The following is a 22,937-nucleotide window of genomic DNA, read 5'->3' as shown; positions in this document are numbered from 1 at the left end:
TAGCTGTTTACAAAAACATGTTCAGAAGAAGGGAATTTTGTTTACTTACCGTAAATTCCTTTTCTTCTAGCTCTAATTGGGAGACCCAGACAATTGGGTGTATAGGCTATGCCTCCGGAGGCCGCACAAAGTATTACACTCAAAAGTGTTAAGCCCCTCCCCTTCTGCCTATACACACCCCGTGCTACCACGGGCTCCTCAGTTTTGGTGCAAAAGCAAGAAGGAGGGAAAAGAATTATAAACTGGTTTAAAGTAACTTCAATCCGAAGGAATATCGGAGAACTGAAACCATTCAACATGAACAACATGTGTACACAAAAAAACAGGGGCGGGTGCTGGGTCTCCCAATTAGAGCTAGAAGAAAAGGAATTTACGGTAAGTAAACAAAATTCCCTTCTTCTTTGTCGCTCTATTGGGAGACCGACAATTGGGACGTCCAAAAGCAGTCCCTGGGTGGGTAAAATAATACCTCGTAAGAGAGCCGTAAAACGGCCTCTTCCTACAGGTGGGCAACCGCCGCCTGAAGGACTCGTCTACCTAGGCTGGCATCCGCCGAAGCATAGGTATGCACCTGATAGTGCTTCGTGAAAGTGTGCAGGCTCGACCAGGTAGCCGCCTGACACACCTGCTGAGCCGTAGCCTGGTGCCTCAAAGCCCAGGATGCGCCCACGGCTCTGGTAGAATGGGCCTTCAGCCCTGAGGGAACCGGAAGCCCAGCCGAACGGTAAGCTTCGATAATTGGCTCCTTGATCCACCGAGCCAGGGTTGATTTGGAAGCCTGTGACCCTTTACGCTGGCCAGCGACAAGGACAAAGAGTGCATCCGAGCGGCGCAGGGGCGCCGTACGAGAAATGTAGAGTCTGAGTGCTCTCACCAGATCTAACAAGTGCAAATCCTTTTCACATTGGTGAACTGGATGAGGATAAAAAGAAGGTAAGGAGATATCCTGATTGAGATGAAAGGGGGATACCACCTTAGGGAGAAATTCCGGAACCGGACGCAGAACCACCTTGTCCTGGTGAAACACCAGGAAGGGAGCTTTGCATGACAGTGCAGCTAGCTCAGACACTCTGCGAAGTGATGTGACTGCTACTAGAAAAACCACTTTCTGCGAAAGGCGTGAGAGAGAAATATCCCTCATTGGCTCGAATGGTGGTTTCTGAAGAACCATCAGCACCCTGTTCAGATCCCAGGGTTCTAACGGCCGCTTGTAAGGAGGGACGATGTGACAAACCCCCTGCAGGAACGTGCGTACCTGTGGAAGTCTGGCTAGGCGCTTCTGGAAAAACACAGAGCGCTGAGACTTGTCCCTTAAGGGAGCCGAGCGACAAACCCTTTTCCAGTCCAGATTGAAGGAAGGACAGAAAAGTGGGCAAGGCAAAAGGCCAGGGAGAAATACCCTGAGCAGAGCACCATGACAGGAAAATTTTCCACGTCCTGTGGTAGATCTTGGCGGACGTTGGTTTCCTAGCTTGTCTCATAGTGGCAATGACGTCTTGAGATAACCCTGAGGACGCTAGGATCCAGGACTCAATGGCCACACAGTCAGGTTGAGGGCCGCAGAATTCAGATGGAAAAACGGCCCTTGAGATAGCAAGTCTGGTCGGTCTGGTAGTGCCCACGGTTGGCCGACCGTGAGATGCCACAGATCCGGGTACCACGACCGCCTCGGCCAGTCTGGAGCGACGAGGATGACGCGGCGGCAGTCGGCCCTGATCTTGCGTAACACTCTGGGCAACAGTGCCAGCGGAGGAAACACATAAGGGAGCTGAAACTGCGACCAATCCTGAACTAAGGCGTCTGCCGCCAGAGCTCTGGGATCTTGAGACCGTGCCATGAACGCCGGTACCTTGTTGTTGTGCCGGGACGCCATGAGGTCGACGTCCGGCACCCCCCAGCGGCAACAGATCTCCTGAAACACGTCCGAGTGAAGGGACCATTCCCCTGCGTCCATGCCCTGGCGACTGAGATAATCTGCTTCCCAGTTTTCCACGCCTGGAATGTGAACTGCGGAGATGGTGGAGGCCGTGGCTTCCACCCACAGCAGAATCCGCCGGACTTCCTGGAAGGCTTGCCGACTGCGTGTGCCGCCTTGGTGGTTGATGTATGCCCCCGCTGTGGAATTGTCTGACTGAATTCTGATCTGCTTGCCTTCCAGCCACTGCTGGAACGCTTTCAGGGCAAGATACACTGCCCGTATTTCCAGAACATTGATCTGAAGCGAGGACTCTTGCTGGGTCCACGTACCCTGAAGCCCTGTGGTGGAGAAAAACCGCTCCCCACCCTGACAGACTCGCGTCCGTCGTGACCACCTCCCAGGATGGGGGTAGGAAGGATTTCCCTTTCGATAATGAAGTGGGAAGAAGCCACCACCGAAGGGAAGCTTTGGTCGCCTGCGAGAGGGAGACGTTCCTGTCGAGGGACGTCGGCTTCCTGTCCCATTTGCGTAGGATGTCCCATTGAAGAGGACGCAGGTGAAACTGCGCGAAAGGAACTGCCTCCATTGCTGCCACCATCTTCCCCAGGAAGTGCATGAGGCGCCTCAAGGTGTGTGACCGACCTTGAAGGAGAGATTGTACCCCTGTCTGTAGTGACCGCTGCTTGATCAGCGGAAGCTTCACTATCGCTGAGAGGGTATGAAACTCCATGCCAAGGTATGTCAGCGATTGGGCCGGTGTCAGATTTGACTTTGGAAAATTGATGATCCACCCGAAACTCTGGAGAGTCTCCAGGGTAGCGTCGAGGCTGTGTTGGCATGCCTCTAGAGAGGGTGCCTTGATCAACAGATCGTCCAAGTACGGGATCACCGAGTGACCCTGAGAGTGGAGGACCGCTACTACAGTAGCCATAACCTTGGTGAAAACCCGTGGGGCTGTTGCCAGGCCGAACGGCAGTGCCACGAACTGCAGGTGTTCGTTCCCTATGGCGAAGCGCAAGAAGCGCTGGTGCTCTGGAGCAACCGGTACGTGGAGATAAGCATCTTTGATATCGATCGATGCAAGGAAATCTCCCTGGGACATTGAGGCGATGACGGAGCGGAGGGATTCCATCCGGAACCGCCTGGTCTTTACGTGTTTGTTGAGAAGTTTCAGGTCCAGTACAGGTCGGAAAGACCCGTCCTTCTTTGGGACCACAAACAAGTTGGAGTAAAAACCGTGGCCCTGTTGCTGAAGAGGAACCGGGACCACCACTCCTCCTGCCTTCAGAATGCCCAGCGCCTGCAGAAGAGCCTCGGCTCGTTCGGGAGGCGGGGATGACCTGAAGAATCGAGTCGGGGGACGAGAGGTGAACTCTATCTTGTAACCGTGAGACAGAATGTCTCTCACCCAACGGTCTTTTACCCGGGGCAGCCAGGTGTCGCAAAAGCGGGAGAGCCTGCCACCGACCGAGGATGCGGAGTGAGGATGCCGAAAGTCATGAGGAAGCCGCTTTGGTAGCGGCACCTCCGGTGGTCTGTTTAGGACGTGACTTAGACCGCCATGCATCAGAGTTCCTTTGATCTTTCTGAGGCCTTTTGGACGAGGAGAATTGGGACCTGCCCGCGCCCCGAAAGGACCGAAACCTCGACTGCCCCTTCCTCTGTTGGGGTATGTTCGGTTTGGGCTGGGGTAAGGATGTATCCTTTCCCTTGGATTGTTTGATGATTTCATCCAAACGCTCGCCAAACAATCGTTCGCCAGAAATTGGCAAACTGGTTAAGCGCTTTTTGGAAACAGAATCTGCCTTCCATTCCCGTAGCCACAAGGCCCTGCGGAGTACCACCGAATTGGCGGCTGCAACCGCCGTACGGCTCGCAGAGTCCAGGATAGCATTAATAGCGTAAGACGCAAATGCCGACGTCTGAGTGGTTATGGACGCCACCTGTGGCGCGGACGTGCGTGTGGCTGCGTCAATTTGCGCTTGACCTGCTGAGATAGCTTGTAGCGCCCATACGGCTGCGAATGCTGGGGCAAAAGAAGCGCCGATAGCTTCATAGATGGATTTCAACCAGAGCTCCATCTGCCTGTCAGTGGCATCTTTGAGTGAAGCCCCATCTTCCACTGCAAGTATGGATCTAGCTGCCAGTCTGGAGATTGGAGGATCCACTTTGGGACACTGAGCCCAACTTTTGACCACGTCAGGGGGAAAGGGATAACGTGCATCCTTAAGGCGCTTAGAAAAACGCTTATCTGGACAAGCATGGTGATTCTGGACTGCCTCTCTGAAATCAGAGTGGTCCAGAAACATACTCTGTGTACGCTTGGGAAACCTGAAACGGAATTTCTCCTGCTGGGAAGCCGACTCCTCCGCCGGAGGAGCTGAGGGAGAAATATCCAACATACGATTGATGGACGCAATAAGGTCGTTCACTATGGCGTCCCCGTCCGGAGTATCAAGATTGAGAGCGGCCTCAGGATCAGAATCCTGATCAGCTACTTCCGCGTCATCAACCAGCGATTCCCCTCGCTGAGACCCTGAACAATATGATGATGTCGAGGGAAAATCTAAGCGAGCTCGCTTAGTCTGTCAGAAGCCTCAGCTTGGGATCCATGAGATACCCCGGGAGGACATTGTTGGTCCAGCTGAGGTGGGCCAGGGAACAAAGAAACAACAGAGTCCCTGTGCTGAGATACCGGTCTGGACTGCAAGGCTTCCAGTATCTTAGCCATAGTCTCAGAGAGTTTTGCAAACTCCGTCCCTGTCACCTGAACAGTGTTAGCAGGTGGCTCCCCCTGGGCCCCCCCCTAGCAGAGGCTCTGGCTGAGTAAGTGCCACAGGGGCCGAACAGTGCCTACAATGAGGGTCAGTGGAACCTGCCGGTAGCGGGGTCGTACATGCAGCGCAGGCAACATAATAAGCCTGTGTTTTGGCACCCCTGCCTTTCGTGGGCGCCATGCTATTATCTTCCCTGAGCAACACAATAGGGTATATAGCCAGAAATCAACTGTGCACTATACGGTGTAAAATAAACATATAATGTTACACTACTGCACAATGGGGCTAGCACCACAGGTGCTGCTTACCACCCGCTTAAAGCGGTTGTGAGGCCACCAGAGTCCCTGCCTGGGTCTCCCAGATTTTGTCCCCCTCTGCAGCGTCCGAGGAGCTGACAGGAATGCGTCCTGAGGAGAGGAGAGAGCCGTGGGCGTGACCCAGAAAGAGCGGGAACTGCTGCCTGCACTGTGCACAGTGAGGGGAGTGGAGTATGCAAAGCATGCTCCAGCCCTCAGTGCTGCTCGTTCTGTGCAGCGTCCCGCCCTTCCCCTGCCTGTCAGGGCTGTGGGCGGGAGGAAAGGAAACTAGGCCGCAAAAAGCCGGGGACTCTAGTAATAAACGCGGCCGCCGTAAAAGCGCGGCCGGCGTGGAAGTCCCCGGCGCACTACAAGTCCCAGCCGCGCCGCAGTTGGCAGCGGCGGTCAGTGCGGCAGTCCCTATACATAAACACACTCAGCAACGCTGAGTGTGTAATGGCACATATTAACCCGGTCAGCGCCGTGGTCCCCGGTGCACTAGCACACCCAGCAAAGCTGGAGTGTTGCTGTGCGCGGTCCCCACGGGGACACAGAGTACCTCCAAGTAGCAGGGCCATGTCCCTGAACGATACCCGGCTCCTATCCAGCAGGCTCCACAGGAGTTGTGGATGAAGCACGGTCTCCTGTGCCTGGAGACCGATAGGATCCCACTTCCACCAGAGCCCTGAGGGGGATGGGGAAGGAAAACAGCATGTGGGCTCCAGCCTCCGTACCCGCAATGGATACCTCAACCTTACAACACCGCCGACAAGAGTGGGGTGAGAAGGGAGCATGCTGGGGGCCCTATATGGGCCCACTTTTCTTCCATCCGACATGGTCAGCAGCTGCTGCTGACCAATCTGTGGAGCTGTGCGTGCGTGTCTGACCTCCTTCGCACAAAGCAAAAAACTGAGGAGCCCGTGGGAGCACGGGGGGTGTATAGGCAGAAGGGGAGGGGCTTAACACTTTTGAGTGTAATACTTTGTGCGGCCTCCGGAGGCATAGCCTATACACCCAATTGTCTGGGTCTCCCAATAGAGCGACAAAGAAGGGAATTTTGTTACTTACCGTAAATTCCTTTTCTTCTAGCTCTTATTGGGAGACCCAGACGATTGGGTGTATAGCACTGCCTCCGGAGGCCACACAAAGCAATTACACTAAAAAGTGTAAGGCCCCTCCCCTTCTGGCTATACACCCCCAGTGGGATCACTGGCTCACCAGTTTTAGTGCAAAAGCAAGAAGGAGGAAAGCCAATAACTGGTTTAAACAAATTCACTCCGAGTAACATCGGAGAACTGAAAACCGTTCAACATGAACAACATGTGTACCCGCAAACAAACCAAAAATCCCGAAGGACAACAGGGCGGGTGCTGGGTCTCCCAATAAGAGCTAGAAGAAAAGGAATTTACGGTAAGTAACAAAATTCCCTTCTTCTTCGGCGCTCTATTGGGAGACCCAGACGATTGGGACGTCCAAAAGCTGTCCCTGGGTGGGTAAAGAAATACCTCATGTTAGAGCTGCAAGACAGCCCTCCCCTACGGGGAGGCAACTGCCGCCTGCAGGACTCTTCTACCTAGGCTGGCGTCCGCCGAAGCATAGGTATGCACCTGATAATGTTTGGTGAAAGTGTGCAGACTCGACCAGGTAGCTGCCTGGCACACCTGTTGAGCCGTAGCCTGGTGTCGCAATGCCCAGGACGCACCCACGGCTCTGGTAGAATGGGCCTTCAGCCCTGATGGAACCGGAAGCCCAGCAGAACGGTAGGCTTCAAGAATTGGTTCTTTGATCCATCGAGCCAGGGTGGCCTTGGAAGCCTGCGACCCTTTGCGCTTACCAGCGACAAGGACAAAGAGTGCATCCGAACGGCGCAGGGGCGCCGTGCGGGAAATGTAGATTCTGAGTGCTCTCACCAGATCTAACAAATGTAAATCCTTCTCATACCGATGAACTGCATGAGGACAAAACGAAGGCAAAGAGATATCCTGATTAAGATGAAAAGAGGATACCACCTTCGGGAGAAACTCCTGAATGGGGCGCAGCACTACCTTGTCCTGGTGGAAGACCAGGAAGGGAGCCTTGGAAGACAGCGCTGCTAGCTCAGACACTCTCCGAAGAGATGTGATCGCTACTAGAAAAGCCACTTTCTGTGATAGTCTAGAGAGTGAAACCTCCCTCAGAGGCTCGAAGGGCGGCTTCTGGAGGGCAACTAGTACCCTGTTCAGATCCCATGGATCTAACGGCCGCTTGTACGGGGGTACGATATGGCAAACCCCCTGTAGGAACGTGCGCACCTTAGGAAAGCGTGCCAAACGCCTCTGAAAAAAGACGGATAGCGCCGAGACCTGACCTTTAAGGGAGCCGAGCGACAAACCCTTTTCTAACCCAGATTGCAGGAAAGAAAGAAAGGTAGGCAATGCAAATGGCCAGGGAGACACTCCCTGAGCAGAGCACCAGGATAAAAATATCCTCCACGTTCTGTGGTAGATCTTAGCGGACGTGGGCTTCCTAGCCTGTCTCATGGTGGCAACGACCCCTTGGGACAATCCTGAAGACGTTAGGATCCAGGACTCAATGGCCACACAGTCAGGTTCAGGGCCGCAGAATTCCGATGGAAAAACGGCCCTTGGGACAGTAAGTCTGGTCGGTCTGGGAGTGCCCACGGTTGGCCGACTGTGAGCTGCCACAGATCCGGATACCACGCCCTCCTCGGCCAGTCTGGGGCGACAAGTATGACGCGGCTGCAATCGGATCTGATCTTGCGTAGCACTCTGGGCAAGAGTGCCAGAGGTGGAAACACATAAGGGAGCCGGAACTGCGACCAATCTTGCACTAGGGCGTCTGCCGCCAGCGCTCTTTGATCGCGAGACCGTGCCATGAAGGTTGGGACCTTGTTGTTGTGCCGTGACGCCATTAGGTCGACGTCCGGCACCCCCCAGCGGCGACAGATTTCCTGAAACACGTCTGGGTGAAGGGACCATTCCCCTGCGTCCATGCCCTGGCGACTGAGGAAGTCTGCTTCCCAGTTTTCTACGCCGGGGATGTGAACCGCGGATATGGTGGAGGCTGTGGCTTCCACCCACATCAGAATCCGCCGGACTTCCTGGAAGGCTTGCCGACTGCGTGTCCCCCCTTGGTGGTTGATGTATGCCACCGCTGTGGAGTTGTCCGACTGAATTCGGATCTGCCTTCCTTCCAGCCACTGCTGGAAGGCTAGTAGGGCAAGATACACTGCTCTGATTTCCAGAACATTGATCTGAAGGGTGGACTCCTGCTGAGACCACGTACCCTGAGCCCTGTGGTGGAGAAAGACTGCTCCCCACCCTGACAGACTCGCGTCTGTCGTGACCACCGCCCAAGACGGTGGCAGGAAGGATCTTCCCTGTGATAATGAGGTGGGAAGAAGCCACCACTGCAGAGAGTCCTTGGCCGTCTGGGAAAGGGAGACTTTCCTGTCCAGGGATGTTGACTTCCCGTCCCATTGGCGGAGAATGTCCCATTGAAGTGGACGCAGATGAAACTGCGCAAACGGAACCGCCTCTATTGCCGCCACCATCTTCCCGAGGAAGTGCATGAGGCGTCTTAAGGAGTGCGGCTGACTTTGAAGGAGAGCCTGCACCCCAGTCTGTAGAGACCGCTGCTTGTCCAGCGGAAGCTTCACTATCGCTGAGAGAGTATGAAACTCCATGCCAAGATACGTTAGTGATTGGGTCGGTGACAGATTTGACTTTGGGAAGTTGATGATCCACCCGAACGCCTGGAGAGTCTCCAGTGCAACATTCAGGCTGAGTTGGCATGCCTCTTGAGAGGGTGCCTTGACCAGTAGATCGTCCAAGTAAGGGATCACAGAGTGTCCGTGAGAGTGCAAGACTGCTACCACTGCCGCCATGATCTTGGTGAACACCCGAGGGGCTGTCGCCAGACCAAATGGCAGAGCTACGAACTGAAGATGGTCGTCTCCTATCACGAAGCGTAGAAAGCATTGGTGCTCTGTAGCAATCGGCACGTGGAGATAAGCATCTTTGATGTCTATTGATGCTAGGAAATCTCCTTGAGACATTGAGGCAATGACTGAGCGGAGGGATTCCATCCGGAACCGCCTGGCGTTCACATGCTTGTTGAGCAGTTTTAGGTCCAGAACAGGACGGAAGGAGCCGTCCTTTTTTGGAACCACAAAGAGATTGGAGTAAAATCCTCGCCCCCGTTCCCGAGGGGGGACAGGGATCACGACTCCTTCTGCTCTTAGAGAGTCCACCGCCTGCAGCAGGGCATCTGCTCGGTTGGGGTGTGGGGAGGTTCTGAAGAACCGAAGTGGAGGCCGAGAATTGAACTCGATTCTGTACCCGCGAGACAGAATGTCTGTTACCCACCGGTCTTTGACCTGTGACAGCCAAATGTCGCAAAAGCGGGAGAGCCTGCCACCGACCGAGGATGCGGAGGGAGGAGGCCGAAAGTCATGAGGTAGCCGCTTTGGAAGCGGTTCCTCCATTTGCTTTCCTGGGGCGTGAGTGAGCCCGCCAGGAATCTGAGCTCCCTTGTTCTTTCTGAGTCCTTTTGGACGAGGAGAACTGGGCCTTGCCCGAGCCTCGAAAGGACCGAAACCTCGACTGCCACTTTTTCTGTTGAGGTTTACTTGCTCTGGGCTGTGGTAAGGAAGAGTCCTTACCCTTGGACTGTTTTATGATTTCAGCCAATGGCTCACCAAACAGCCTGTCTCTAGATAATGGCAAGCTGGTTAAGCATTTTTTGGAACCAGCATCTGCTTTCCAGTCCTTTAACCATAAGGCTCTGCGCAAAACCACAGATTGGCGGCCGCCATAGAGGTACGGCTCGTAGATTCTAGGACAGCATTGATAGCATAGGTCGCAAACGCAGACATTTGCGAAGTTAGGGACGCCACCTGCGGTACTGCTGGATGCATGATAGCATCCACCTGTGCCAGACCAGCTGAAATAGCTTGGAGTGCCCACACGGCCGCGAATGCTGGAGCAAACGACGCGCCGATAGCTTCATAGACAGATTTCAACCAAAGGTCCATCTGTCTGTCGTTGGCATCTTTAAGTGAAGCGCCATCCTCTACTGCGACTATGGATCTAGCCGCAAGCTTGGAAATTGGGGGATCCACCTTTGGACACTGGGTCCAGCGTTTGGCCACTTCAGAGGGAAAAGGATAACGGGTATCCTTAGAACGTTTAGAGAAACGCTTGTCTGGATGAGCGTCGTGCTTCTGGATTGATTCTCTGAAGTCAGAGTGGTCCAAAAAAGCACTTAATTTACGCTTGGGATACAGGAAATGGAACTTCTCCTGCTGTGCAGCTGCCTCCTCTGCAGAAGGGGCTGGGGGAGAAATATCCAACAGTCTATTAATCGCCGATATAAGGTCATTAACCATGGCGTCACCATCAGGGGCATCCAGATTGAGAGGGGCCTCAGGATTAGAATCCTGATCACCGTCCTCAGTCTCATCACAGAGAGACTCTTCTCGCTGAGACCCTGAGCAGTGTGATGACGTCGAGGGTCTTTCCCAGCGAGCTCGCTTAGGCTGCCTGGGACTGTCATCTGAGTCAGAGACCTCAGCTTGTGATGCTTGAGACCCCCTTGAAGTACGGATTAGTTCCAACTGAGGGGGACCGGAGAGCATAGACACAGCAGTGGCCATGGTCTGAGGAACTGGCCTGGCCTGCAAGGTCTCCAGGATTTTTGTCATAGTCACAGACATTTTATCAGCAAACACTGCAAAGTCTGTCCCCGTCACCGGGGCAGGGTTCACAGGCGTCTCTGCCTGGGCTACCACCACAATAGGCTCTGGCTGACGAAGTGCCACTGGGACTGAACATTGCACACAATGTGAGTCATTGGAGCCTGCCGGTAGATCAGCCCCACATGCAGTACAAACAGTGTACACAGCCCGTGCCTTGGCAGCCTTGCGTTTTGCGGATGACATGTTGCTGCCTCCTCAGAGCAGTACAGGGTGTCCAGCCAAGAAGCGACCTTACAGTGCACTATATAAATATATATATATATATATATATATATATATATATATATGGTACCAAGACAAAAGTACACTAATATATCACTGAGGCACTAGAGGGGCCAGCACTACTGTGCTGCTTACCGCCCGCTTAGGAGCGGTGTGTGGTCGCCAGAAATCCCTCTAGTCTGGGTCTCCCAGAGCCTGCTGCCTTTCCCCAGCCAGACCGCATGTGTAATGGCTGCCGGCGTCCTTGTGGAGAGGGGGGGCGGGCCCTGGGCGTACACCGACGAAGAGCGGGAAGTCTGCTTCCCCCTGTGCCTAGTGAGAGGGCTGGAGCATGTAAATAAAGCTCCAGCCCTCGGCGCTGCCAATTGAGCAGAGTTTCTCCCCTACCCTGATTGACAGGGTGGGGGCGGGAACGAAGCGGCGCTAGGCCGCAGAAGCCGGGGGCTAAAGTTAGAAGCGCCGCCGCCGTAAAAGCGCGGTCGGCGCAAAGTCCCCGGCGCACTACAAGTCGCAGGTGCGCCGCCGCTCCAGGAGCGGTCGGCGCAGTAGTTCCCAACATGTAACGTCACTCAGCAAAGCTGCAGTGACCTAACCCCAGCGCACAGCGCTACTGTCCCCGGCGCACTATAACGCTCAGCAAGCCTTGAGAGTGTCCGTGCCTGCCGGGGACACAGAGTACCTGAAAGTTGCAGGGCCTTGTCCCTGAACGGCACTCCCGCTCCAAATCCAGCAGGTTCTCTGGGTCTGTGGATGGAGCCCGGCCCCAGGGCTTGGGGGCCGGCAAGATCCCACTTCCACAGAGCCCTCCAGGGGATGTGGAAGGAAAACAGCATGTGGGCTCCAGCCTCTGTACCAGCAATAGGTACCTCAACCTTACAAGCACCACCGCGGGTGAGAAGGGAGCATGCTGGGGGCCCCATATGGGCCCTCTTTTCTTCCATCCGATATAGCCAGCAGCTACTGCTGACTACAAACAGTGGAGCTATGCGTGGATGTCTGACCTCCTTCGCACAAAGCAGAAAACTGGTGAGCCAGTGATCCCACTGGGGGTGTATAGCCAGAAGGGGAGGGGCCTTACACTTTTTAGTGTAATTGCTTTGTGTGGCCTCCGGAGGCAGTGCTATACACCCAATCGTCTGGGTCTCCCAATAGAGCGCCGAAGAAATACAATTATATATATAATATGGGCTGAAAGTGCACACTCCCAGCTGCAATATGAGAGTTTTCACATCCAAATCGGAGAAAGGGTTTAGGAATCATAGCTCTGTTAGGCCCCTTTCACACGTCAGTGATTCTGGTACGTTTGTGCTTTTTTTTAAACGTACCAGAATCCCTGACATACGCAGACCCATTATAATGAATGGGTCTGCTCACACGTCAGTGATTTGTCACTGCACGTGTCTCCGTGCGGCCTACCCGCGTGTGCGTGGATTGCCGCACGGAGACATGTCCATTTTTTTCTGGCATCACTGATGTCCCACGGACCACGCAGTGGTGTGGTCCGTGAAACACGTGCCAGAAAAAAACGTGCATTTAAAAAAAATAAACATTTTTCCTCTGCAGCCCGTCCTCCCTGCTGCTTCTAAGCCGGCTGATTACTGTCGCGCATATTCATTATGCGCGACACAGCCGACCCGGAAGCAGCTGCTGCAGGGGTCACCGCCGGCCGGATGCACCTGTCAATCAAATAGCAGTGCATTGCTGGAACTTCACTTGCACATAATTCTGAAATAAAACATCCAATCCCTGAATAAAAGCTATGCTTACATTCAGCATCCTAGCCCAAGTATAGCACTGGCTTTACTTTATATATGAAAATCCTGCTGGTTGGTTCCCTTTAAAGAATAGGTCATTTTCTGCTGACAGATTACGTTTAAGAGTCAAAAGAGAAGTTTACCTCCAGATTCCAGTGCAAAGTCCACCATGCCTGTGCGGTCTTGGGAGTAAAGCTTCAGAGCATTATTCACAATAACACGCGCTTCCTGTAAACAGAAAATGACATCGATGTATAATCTGCACGCAAGAGGAAAGACATCTGCGAGGTGTTTACCCCAGGTCCAGATGTCGTGCGCTGATCATGATATCTGATTAAATCGGCATATATTCACGATTCACGGCCTCATACCTTCTCAGTGATGCCAGCTATCCCTCCTCTCACCGTCTCTTCCACCATTTCTGATGTTGGCACCTTTCCAGTAAGAGAGACGTAATGTGTGATGTTCCTCAGTAGATGAAACTCCAATTCTTGGAGTCTGGCGCTAAAGTCTTCGTTGCTTACAAAGTTGGCAGAAAGCCACTGTAACAACGCCTCGGGCAAGTTTGCGTGGCTCCCAAACATCATTTGGACATATTCTCTCACCCGGGCATCCACCTAATGAGCAATAAATACGCCAATTACAGGTAAACCGTACACAGCACATACGGCCAATTCATATATACAGGCAGTAGCCGTTACCTTCTGGAGAACGCAGTCTGGCAGATCACAGCTCGGCCTCTGCTCTTTCAGAAATTCGGCTTTATATGCCTCAAAATTTTGTTCCAGACTTTCAATCCGGCTTCGTAAAAGATTCACATCTGCGATTCCTTCACTGCACATGAAAAGAAGTTACTCATAAGTCCAGACTCAAAATTATCTATGGCCAACAGGGAAGACCGAGGGAAGACCGAGGGAAGACCGAGGGAAGACCGAGGGAAGACCGAGGGAAGACCGAGGGAAGACCACTAACTGGCTAGGGCCGCCTAAGAAGCTAGCTATCTCCTAAGTCAACATCTGACCCTTTAGAAGAGAACCTGACAGCAGGTACATGCTGCCTGATCCGGGATCCGACACCCCCGCTGATCAGCCGTCTCAGAGTTGGCAGCAGGGAATGATCCGCTCCAGAGCTTCCCCATCAATCGATAGCGGCTGTTCCCGGGTACTGCACATCCGCCTCCCATGTGAATCAATAAGAGGAGGATGTGCAGTACCCTGCTGCTCCCGTTATCAGAAGACAGGGTAGCTTTGGAACAGCATGTCCAGCTGCCACCACCGGGACCAAGAACAGCTGAAATGCGTGAGTCAAACATACCTGGCAGAGATCACACCGCCATGCCGGCTGCCTGTGGATCGGGGAGCATGTACAAGTTGTCAGGTTCACCTTAAAAGGCCTCTTCCCAGAGGAAAAAAAAAAATCAACAATTTGCGTGTTTCTCCCTTCCGGCCCTTCAATCTTTATCTACGGCTTACAAATTCATAGGATAGATGTTCCACTAAACATTTACCTTGCATTTGACTGAGCTTGTTTCCGGTCTTCTGCAATGGCCTGAAAGGTTTAAAAGGATGAACATGTGTCACACCCAAGACGTTCCATTATTTAGCGAGATTCTAGGGTAAAATCCAGTGTAAATACCTCTGATAGTTTGGTTAGTAGAGCCTCTAGGTGTAATATTCGGGCTTCATGATTCCTACTGATAGAGTCATCTTCCTAAGATGAGAAAAGTATTGATCAGTCCAAGTGAATATTACAATTGACTGCAAAAAAACCAACAATCTAGTGCGTCGTTTACATAAGGCACATCGTTTACTTGGCAGTACCAATTATATACGTCAATGCAGCTTCGTAAAATAAAAGGCCGGGTGATGAGCACAATATTAACATGGGAGTGTAGGGAAACCGGCGTTGCGAGCCCCTCTGCGGCTCTCACCAATGGATAAGAATTAACGTTCTTTGTCTCCTCCTCCAGGCGTCAACCCTCAGCCGGACAGAAATGTATAATTTCCAGGAGAACGTTACCGGGTGTCCTCCGTAAAGCTAACCAAATGTCATGAGCTGGTTTCCTACAGCTGACGTAAGGAGGTCGAAGTCCAGACCAGCCACAAAGGCATATATGAGCCTGTTGAGTTTGGGTCGGATGACTTGCAGCCGGTCTGGGCGTCGCAATATGTAGTCGAAACGTGAATGTCAGATGTGCGAAATCGGATTTAGATAGTTGGTGGCTGTAGTTTTGTTTGCCCAGCAGTGATCCCTTCCGATCCCTTACACAAGCTTGCTTGCCTCAATGGAGCATGTACGTGTTGCGATCGGAGGCGCATAAGCTGCTGCCGGCCACATCTGGTGGTGGCTTATCTCCCGAGAGTGCAAAAGGATTGAGTGTTCTGAAATCCAAGAGCCCGATTTTTGGGGCCAGTCAGGACATCCTGATAATGTGTACAACCGGCTTTATATTTTTGTAAGATAATCCACAAGAGTTGCTGTAAATGCAGCAAAAAAAAAAAAAAAATAGACTGAAGTAAGCATCGCTACAATGGAGGCCGATTAAGTAGGACGGTAATCATTGAAGTGAATCTGTCACCAGGTGTTTGCTACTCAGAGAGCAGCATAATGTAGAGACAGACTCAGATTCCAGTGATGTGTCTCTTACTGAGCTGTTTGCTGTCATTTTGATAAAATCAATGTTTTCTCTCCTGCAGATCTAGCAGTTATACAGAGCTCATAAATATGCTGGACTACCTGCAGCACGCCAAGTAGTCCTGTAATGATAATCTACTGCTGGTTAATCAGTGATTTTATCAAAATTACACTAAGCAGCCCAATAAGTGACACATTGCTGGAATCAGGGTATCTGTCTCCACATTATGCTGCTCGCAGATTAGGTGACAAAAACCTGGTGACAGATTCCCTTTAACTGTTCAACTTGGGTGACTCCAGTTTTTAGCATCAACATTTCCTGGTGCTTCAGCGGGAACAATTCAAGGCCATGTGTGTATAGGGGTTATATTTATAGGCTGCTAAATGTATGATTGGTGGGTATCTGACTGCTGGAATCCTCACTGACCGATGACGGGAATGAAGGTCCCATGTCCCCAGAGTAAGTGCAGCATGTTCTCCATTCACAATCTACCGCTCCCATAGTGGAGAGTACATAGTGGGAATAGGTGACGGCTCTATTCACACGGGCGACACAGAAACCCCATTCTCATGGATACTGGGTCTTGACAATGATACATGTATCACCTATCTTGTGGATAGTAACTATTAATAATAATAATTGTATTCATTTATATAGCGCTATTAATTCCACAGCGCTTTACATACATTGGCAACACTGTCCCCATTGGGGCTCACAATCTAGAGTCCTTATCTGTATGTCTTTTGAGTGTGGGAGGAAACCGGAGACCCCGGAGGAAACTCACGCAAACACGGGGAGAACATACAAACTCCTTCCAGATAGTGTCCTTGGTGGGATTTGAACTCAGGACCCCAGCGCTGCAAGACTGCAGTGCTAACCACTGAGCCACCACAAGACTGCAGTGCTAACCACTGAGCCACAGTGCCACCCGTAACTAACAAACATTCTCTCAAAACATGCATAAATTACAAAGCCGGCTGAAAGGACACTTGAGAGATCACTTACCGTGCTGGGATCCTGTACATTGGTCTTTATTTTACTAAGATGCTCAGTGAGGAGCCCAGAAATCAAAGCGGACATGCGTCCCTGGTCATTCACGTGACCCATCTGTTTTTGCAGATCCTCCACCAGAAGCTTCAGTTTGTTATAGTCGTCCACATGATAATTCTGATTGGCAGCCACCGAGCCAAACTTCTTCTCCAGCTCTCTCATCCGGATATCAAACGCAAATCTAGACTCCTGAAACAAGATATGAACATTAACCCCTTAACGACCGCGGGCAGTAAAATTACGTCCTAAATGTCATAATGTTACTGCCCGCGGTCCGCTGGCGGCAGCATGCCGCGATCGGCGCACATCTCAGCTGATTTTCACAGCTGAGATGTGTGCCTGCTAGGCACGAGCAGAGTCGCTATCTGCTCGTGCCGATTAACCCCTTAAATGGCTCTGTCAATATGTGACAGCGCCATTATAAGCGCGATCGCGGTAAAGTTTTACTTACCGCCCGATACCGGAAGTCACGTGACACGATCACGTGACTTCCGATAGTTGGCATGGTAGCACAGGGTCATGTGATGACTCCTGTACTACACATGAATTGCTTTCACTTTAGCTGTGCCAGCGGCACAGCAAAAGAGAAAGAGAGCGTATCTGCTGTTTACAGCCTTGTAGCTGTGATCAGCAGATACTGCAGAGCGACCGGATTGCTGATCGCAATAGCCAACTAGGGGGACTAGTAAAATAGAAAAAACAAAAAAGTTAAAAAAAAAGTTAAAAAATTTAAAAAAAAAACAAAAAAACCTAAAAAGTTCAAATCACCCCCCATTTGCCCCATTGAAAATTCAAGGGTTAAAAAAATAAAAAATATACACACTTTTGGTATCGCCGCGTTCAGAAACGCCCGATCTATCAAAATATAAAATCAATTAATCTGGTCAGTATACGGCGTAGCGGCAAAAAAATTCCAAACGCCAAAATGAAGATTTTTTGTCGCCACAACTTTTGCGCAAAATGCAATAAGAGGCGATCAAAACGTAGCATCTGCGCAAAAATGGTACCGTTAAAAACGTCAGCTCGAGACGCAAAAAATAAGCAGTCACTGAGCCATAGATCCTGAAAAGAAGGGAATTTTGTTACTTACCGTAAATTCCTTTTCTTCTAGCTCCAATTGGGAGACCCAGACGATTGGGTGTATAGCTACTGCCTCCGGAGGCCACACAAAGCATTACACTAAAAAGTGTAAGGCCCCTCCCCTTCTGGCTATACACCCCCCGTGGGATCACGGGCTGCTCAGTTTTAGTGCTAAAGCAAGAAGGAGGAAAGCCAATAACTGGTTTAAACAAATTCAATCCGAAGGAACCTCGGAGAACTGAAACCGTTCAACATGAACAACATGTATACCCGAAAAAAACAAAAATCCCGAAGGAAACAGGGCGGGTGCTGGGTCTCCCAATTGGAGCTAGAAGAAAAGGAATTTACGGTAAGTAACAAAATTCCCTTCTTCTTCGGCGCTCCATTGGGAGACCCAGACGATTGGGACGTCCAAAAGCAGTCCCTGGGTGGGTAAATTAATACCTCAAGATACCGCTGCAAAACAGCCCTCCTCTACGAGGAGGCAACTGCCGCCTGCAGGACTCTTCTACCTAGGCTGGCGTCCGCCGCCGCGTAGGTATGCACCTGATAATGTTTGGTGAAAGTGTGCAGACTCGACCAGGTAGCTGCCTGGCACACCTGTTGAGCCGTAGCCTGGTGTCGTAACGCCCAGGACGCACCCACGGCTCTGGTAGAATGGGCCTTCAGCCCTGATGGAACCGGAAGCCCAGCAGAACGGTAGGCTTCAAGAATTGGCTCCTTGATCCATCGAGCCAGGGTGGATTTGGAAGCCTGCGACCCTTTGCGCTTTCCAGCGACAAGGACAAAGAGTGCATCTGAGCGGCGCAGTGGCGCCGTGCGGGAAATGTAGATTCTAACAAATGCAAATCCTTCTCATACCGATGAACCGGATGAGGACAAAAGGAAGGTAAGGAGATATCCTGATTGAGGTGAAAGGAGGATACCACCTTAGGGAGAAACTCCTGAATCGGGCGCAGCACCACCTTGTCCTGGTGAAACACCTGGAAGGGAGCTTTGGACGACAGCGCTGCCAGTTCGGACACCCTCCGAAGAGACGTAACCGCTACTAGAAAGGCCACTTTCTGTGAGAGTCGAGAAAGTGAAACATCCTTCAGAGGCTCGAAGGGCGGCTTCTGTAGAGCTATGAGAACCCTATTCAGATCCCATGGATCTAACGGCCGTTTGTACGGCGGGACAATGTGACAAACCCCCTGCAGGAACGTGCGTACCTGAGGAAGTCGTGCTAGGCGCTTCTGAAAGAATACCGATAGCGCTGAGACTTGCCCTTTAAGGGAGCCGAGCGATAAGCCTTTTTCCAAACCAGATTGCAGAAAGGAAAGAAAGGTAGGCAATGCAAATGGCCAGGGGGACACTCCCTGAGCCGAGCACCAGGATAAGAAAATCTTCCACGTCCTGTGATAGATCTTAGCAGACGTGGGTTTCCTAGCTTGTCTCATGGTGGCAACGACCCCTTGAGACAATCCTGAAGACGCTAGGATCCAGGACTCAATGGCCACACAGTCAGGTTCAGGGCCGCAGAATTCAGGTGGAAAAACGGCCCTTGTGACAGTAAGTCTGGCCGGTCTGGTAGCGCCCACGGTTCGCCGACCGTGAGATGCCACAGGTCCGGGTACCACGACCTCCTCGGCCAGTCTGGGGCGACGAGGATGGCGCGGCGGCAATCAGATCTGATCTTGCGTAGCACTCTGGGCAAGAGTGCCAGAGGGGGAAACACATAGGGTAGCTGGAACTGCGACCAATCTTGCACTAAGGCGTCTGCCGCTAGAGCTCTTTGATCGCGAGACCGCGCCATGAAGGTTGGGACCTTGTTGTTGTGCCGAGACGCCATTAGGTCTACGTCCGGCATTCCCCAGCGGCGACAGATCTCCTGAAACACGTCCGGGTGAAGGGACCATTCCCCTGCGTCCATGCCCTGGCGACTGAGGAAGTCTGCTTCCCAATTGTCTACGCCCGGGATGTGAACTGCGGATATGGTGGAGGCCGTGGCTTCCACCCACATCAGAATCCGCCGGACTTCCTGGAAGGCTTGCCGGCTGCGTGTCCCGCCTTGGTGGTTGATGTATGCCACCGCTGTGGAGTTGTCCGACTGAACTCGGATCTGCTTGCCTTCCATCCACTGCTGGAAGGCTAGTAGGGCTAGATACACTGCCCTGATTTCCAGAACATTGATCTGAAGGGTGGACTCCTGCTGAGTCCAGGTACCCTGAGCCCTGTGGTGGAGAAAAACTGCTCCCCACCCTGACAGACTCGCATCTGTCGTGACCACCTCCCAGGATGGGGGTAGGAAGGACCTCCCCTGTGATAAAGAGGTGGGAAGAAGCCACCACTGAAGAGAGTCCTTGGCCGTCTGGGAAAGGGAGACTTTCTAGTCTAAGGACGTCGACTTCCCGTCCCATTGGCGGAGAATGTCCCATTGAAGCGGGCGCAGATGAAACTGCGCAAACGGGACTGCCTCCATTGCTGCCACCATCTTCCCTAGGAAGTGCATGAGGCGTCTTAAGGGGTGCGACTGGCCTTGAAGGAGAGAATGCACCCCCGTCTGTAGTGAACGCTGTTTGTCCATCGGAAGCTTCACTATCGCTGAGAGAGTATGAAACTCCATGCCAAGATACGTTAGTGATTGTGTCGGTGACAGATTTGACTTCGAAAAGTTGATGATCCACCCGAAAGTCTGGAGAGTCTCCAGCGCAACGTTCAGGCTGTGTTGGCATGCCTCCTGAGAGGGTGCCTTGACAAGTAGATCGTCCAGGTAAGGGATCACCGAGTGTCCCTGCGAGTGCAGGACTGCTACCACTGCTGCCATAACCTTGGTGAAAACCCGTGGGGCTGTCGCCAGACCGAATGGCAGGGCTACGAACTGAAAATGTTCGTCTTCTATCACGAAGCGTAGAAAACGCTGGTGTTCTGGCGCAATCGGCACGTGGAGATAGGCATCTTTGATGTCTATTGATGCCAAGAAATCTCCTTGAGACATTGAGGCAATGACGGAGCGGAGGGATTCCATCCGGAACCGTCTGGTTTTCACGTGCTTGTTGAGCAGTTTTAGGTCCAGAACAGGACGGAAAGAGCCGTCCTTTTTTGGTACCACAAAGAGATTGGAGTAAAAACCTTGACCTTGTTCCTGAAGGGGAACAGGGATCACCACTCCTTCTGCCCTTAGAGAGCCCACCGCCTGCAGAAGAGCATCGGCTCGGTCAGGATGTGGAACAGTTCTGAAGAACCGCGACAGAGGACGAGAACAGAACTCTATCTTGTACCCGTGGGACAAAATGTCTGTTACCCACCGGTCTTTGACCTGTGGCAGATAATGTCGCAAAAGCGGGAGAGCCTGCCACCGACCGAGGATGCGGAGGGAGGAGGCCGAAAGTCATGAGGTCGCCGCTTTGGAAGCGGTACCTCCGGCTGCTTTCTTTGGGCGTGAGAGAGCCCGCCAGGAATCTGAGTTCCTCTGCTCCTTCTGAGTCCCTTTGGACGAGGAGAATTGGCCCCTGCCCGAGCCTCGAAAGGATCGAAACCTCGACTGTCCCCTCCTCTGTTGAGGCTTGTTTGATCTGGGCTGAGGTAAGGAGGAATCCTTACCTTTGGACTGTTTAATGATTTCAGCCAATTGCTCACCAAACAGTCTGTCTCCAGATAATGGTAAACTGGTTAAGCATTTTTTGGAAGCAGAATCTGCTTTCCATTCCTTTAGCCACAAGGCTCAGCGTAACACCACAGAGTTGGCGGACGCCATTGAGGTACGGCTCGTAGAGTCCAGGACAGCATTGATAGCATAAGTTGCAAATGCAGACATCTGTGAAGTTAAGGACGCCACTTGCGGCACTGATGGACGTATGACAGAGTCCACCTGCGCCAGACCAGCTGAAATAGCTTGGAGCGCCCACACGGCTGCGAATGCTGGAGCAAACGACGCGCCGATCGCTTCGTAGACAGATTTCAACCAAAGGTCCATCTGCCTGTCATTGGCATCTTTAAGTGAAGCCCCATCTTCCACCGCAACTATGGATCTAGCCGCAAGCTTGGAGATTGGGGGATCCACCTTTGGACACTGGGTCCAGCGTTTGACCACGTCAGGGGGAAAGGGATAACGTGTATCCTTAAGACGTTTGGAGAAGCGCTTATCTGGATAAGTATTGTGTTTCTGGACTGCTTCTCTGAAGTCAGAGTGGTCCAGAAAAGTGCTCAATTTACGCTTAGGATACCTGAAATGGAATTTCTCCTGCTCTGCAGCTGCCTCCTCCGCTGGAGGAGCCGGGGGAGAAATATCCAACAGTTTATTGATGGCCGCTATAAGGTCATTTACCATGGCGTCACCATCAGGGGTATCCGGATTGAAAGCGGTCTCAGGGCTAGACTCCTGATTACCTGCCTCTGTCTCATCATACAGAGAATCTTCTCGCTGAGACCCTGACCAGCGTGATGACGCCGAGGGTCTCTCCCAGCGAGCTCGCTTAGGCTGCCTGGGACTGTCGTCCGAGTCCGAGCCTTCAGCCTGTGATGTCGGGGACCCCCTTGAAGCACGGATAAGTTCCAAGTGAGGGGGACCAAGGGCCAATGAATCAACAGTGCCCATGGTCTGAGTGACCGGCCTGGACTGCAAAGATTCCAGAATTTTTGTCATAGTCACAGACATCTTATCAGCAAAAACAGCAAACTCTGTCCCCGTCACCGGGGCAGGGATCACAGGCGTCTCTGCCTGGGCCACTACTAGCCTAGACTCCGGCTGACGAAGTGCCACAGGGACCGAACATTGCACACAATGGGGGTCAGTGGAGCCTGTCGGTAGATCAGCCCCACATGCAGTGCAAGCAGCATATAAAGTCTGTGCCTTGGCACCCTTGCTTTTTGCGGATGACATGCTGTTGTCTCCTCAGAGCAATCTAGGGTATAAAGCCAAGAAGCGACCTACAGTGCAATATATATATATATATATAGGTACCTCCAAAAAGTACACAAAATAACACTGTGGCACTAGTGGGGTCAGCACATATGTGCTGCTTACCGCCCGCTTAAGAGCGGTTGTGTGGTCGCCAGAATCCCCTGTCTGGGTCTCCCAGGGCTATGTCCGTTCTCCAGCCAGACTGCTTGCAGGAATGGCCGCCGGCGTCCTGTGAAGAGGGACGGCCCGTGGGCGTGTCAGACCAAGAGCGGGAAACTGGCGTCCCACTGTGCCCAGTGAGAGGGCTGGAGTATGTAAATAAGACTCCAGCCCTCGGCGCTGATCATTGGATCGCGTCTCTCCCCTTCCCTGAATGACAGAGTTGGGGGCGGGAACGACCCGTAACTAGGCCGCAAAAGCCGGGGACTAGATTTATGAGCGCTGCCGTCGTAAAAGCACGGCCGGCGCGAAGTCCCCGGCGCACCACAGGTCTCAGCCGCGCCGCAGCTTTCAGTGGCAGTCGGCGCGGTAGTTCCCCACAATAATGCCACTCAGCAAAGCTGTA

At 52.4% G+C, this 22,937-nt stretch overlaps 1 protein-coding gene across 8 annotated transcripts in view; it reads right to left on the bottom strand.

Moving 5' to 3' along the window:
- SUN1 (Sad1 and UNC84 domain containing 1) overlaps positions 1-22,937 on the bottom strand; it is a 161,863-nt gene that overhangs the window by 19,564 nt on the left and 119,362 nt on the right. For all 8 annotated transcript variants that reach the window (XM_075318068.1, XM_075318065.1, XM_075318064.1 and 5 more), the window contains 6 exons: positions 16,366-16,599; positions 14,361-14,435; positions 14,233-14,273; positions 13,427-13,559; positions 13,097-13,342; positions 12,869-12,953 (listed from right to left, as the gene is read on the bottom strand). In XM_075318068.1, coding sequence (XP_075174183.1) covers positions 12,869-12,953; positions 13,097-13,342; positions 13,427-13,559; positions 14,233-14,273; positions 14,361-14,435; positions 16,366-16,599 — 814 coding nt within the window. The remainder of the gene's footprint in view (positions 1-12,868; positions 12,954-13,096; positions 13,343-13,426; positions 13,560-14,232; positions 14,274-14,360; positions 14,436-16,365; positions 16,600-22,937) is intronic.

The sequence above is a fragment of the Anomaloglossus baeobatrachus genome, chromosome 7 (assembly GCF_048569485.1).
Source record: "Anomaloglossus baeobatrachus isolate aAnoBae1 chromosome 7, aAnoBae1.hap1, whole genome shotgun sequence".
In the NCBI taxonomy this organism is placed as follows: domain Eukaryota; kingdom Metazoa; phylum Chordata; class Amphibia; order Anura; family Aromobatidae; genus Anomaloglossus; species Anomaloglossus baeobatrachus.
Note: the sequence above shows the minus strand (reverse complement) of the source record. Positions and strands in the feature narration are given on the sequence as shown.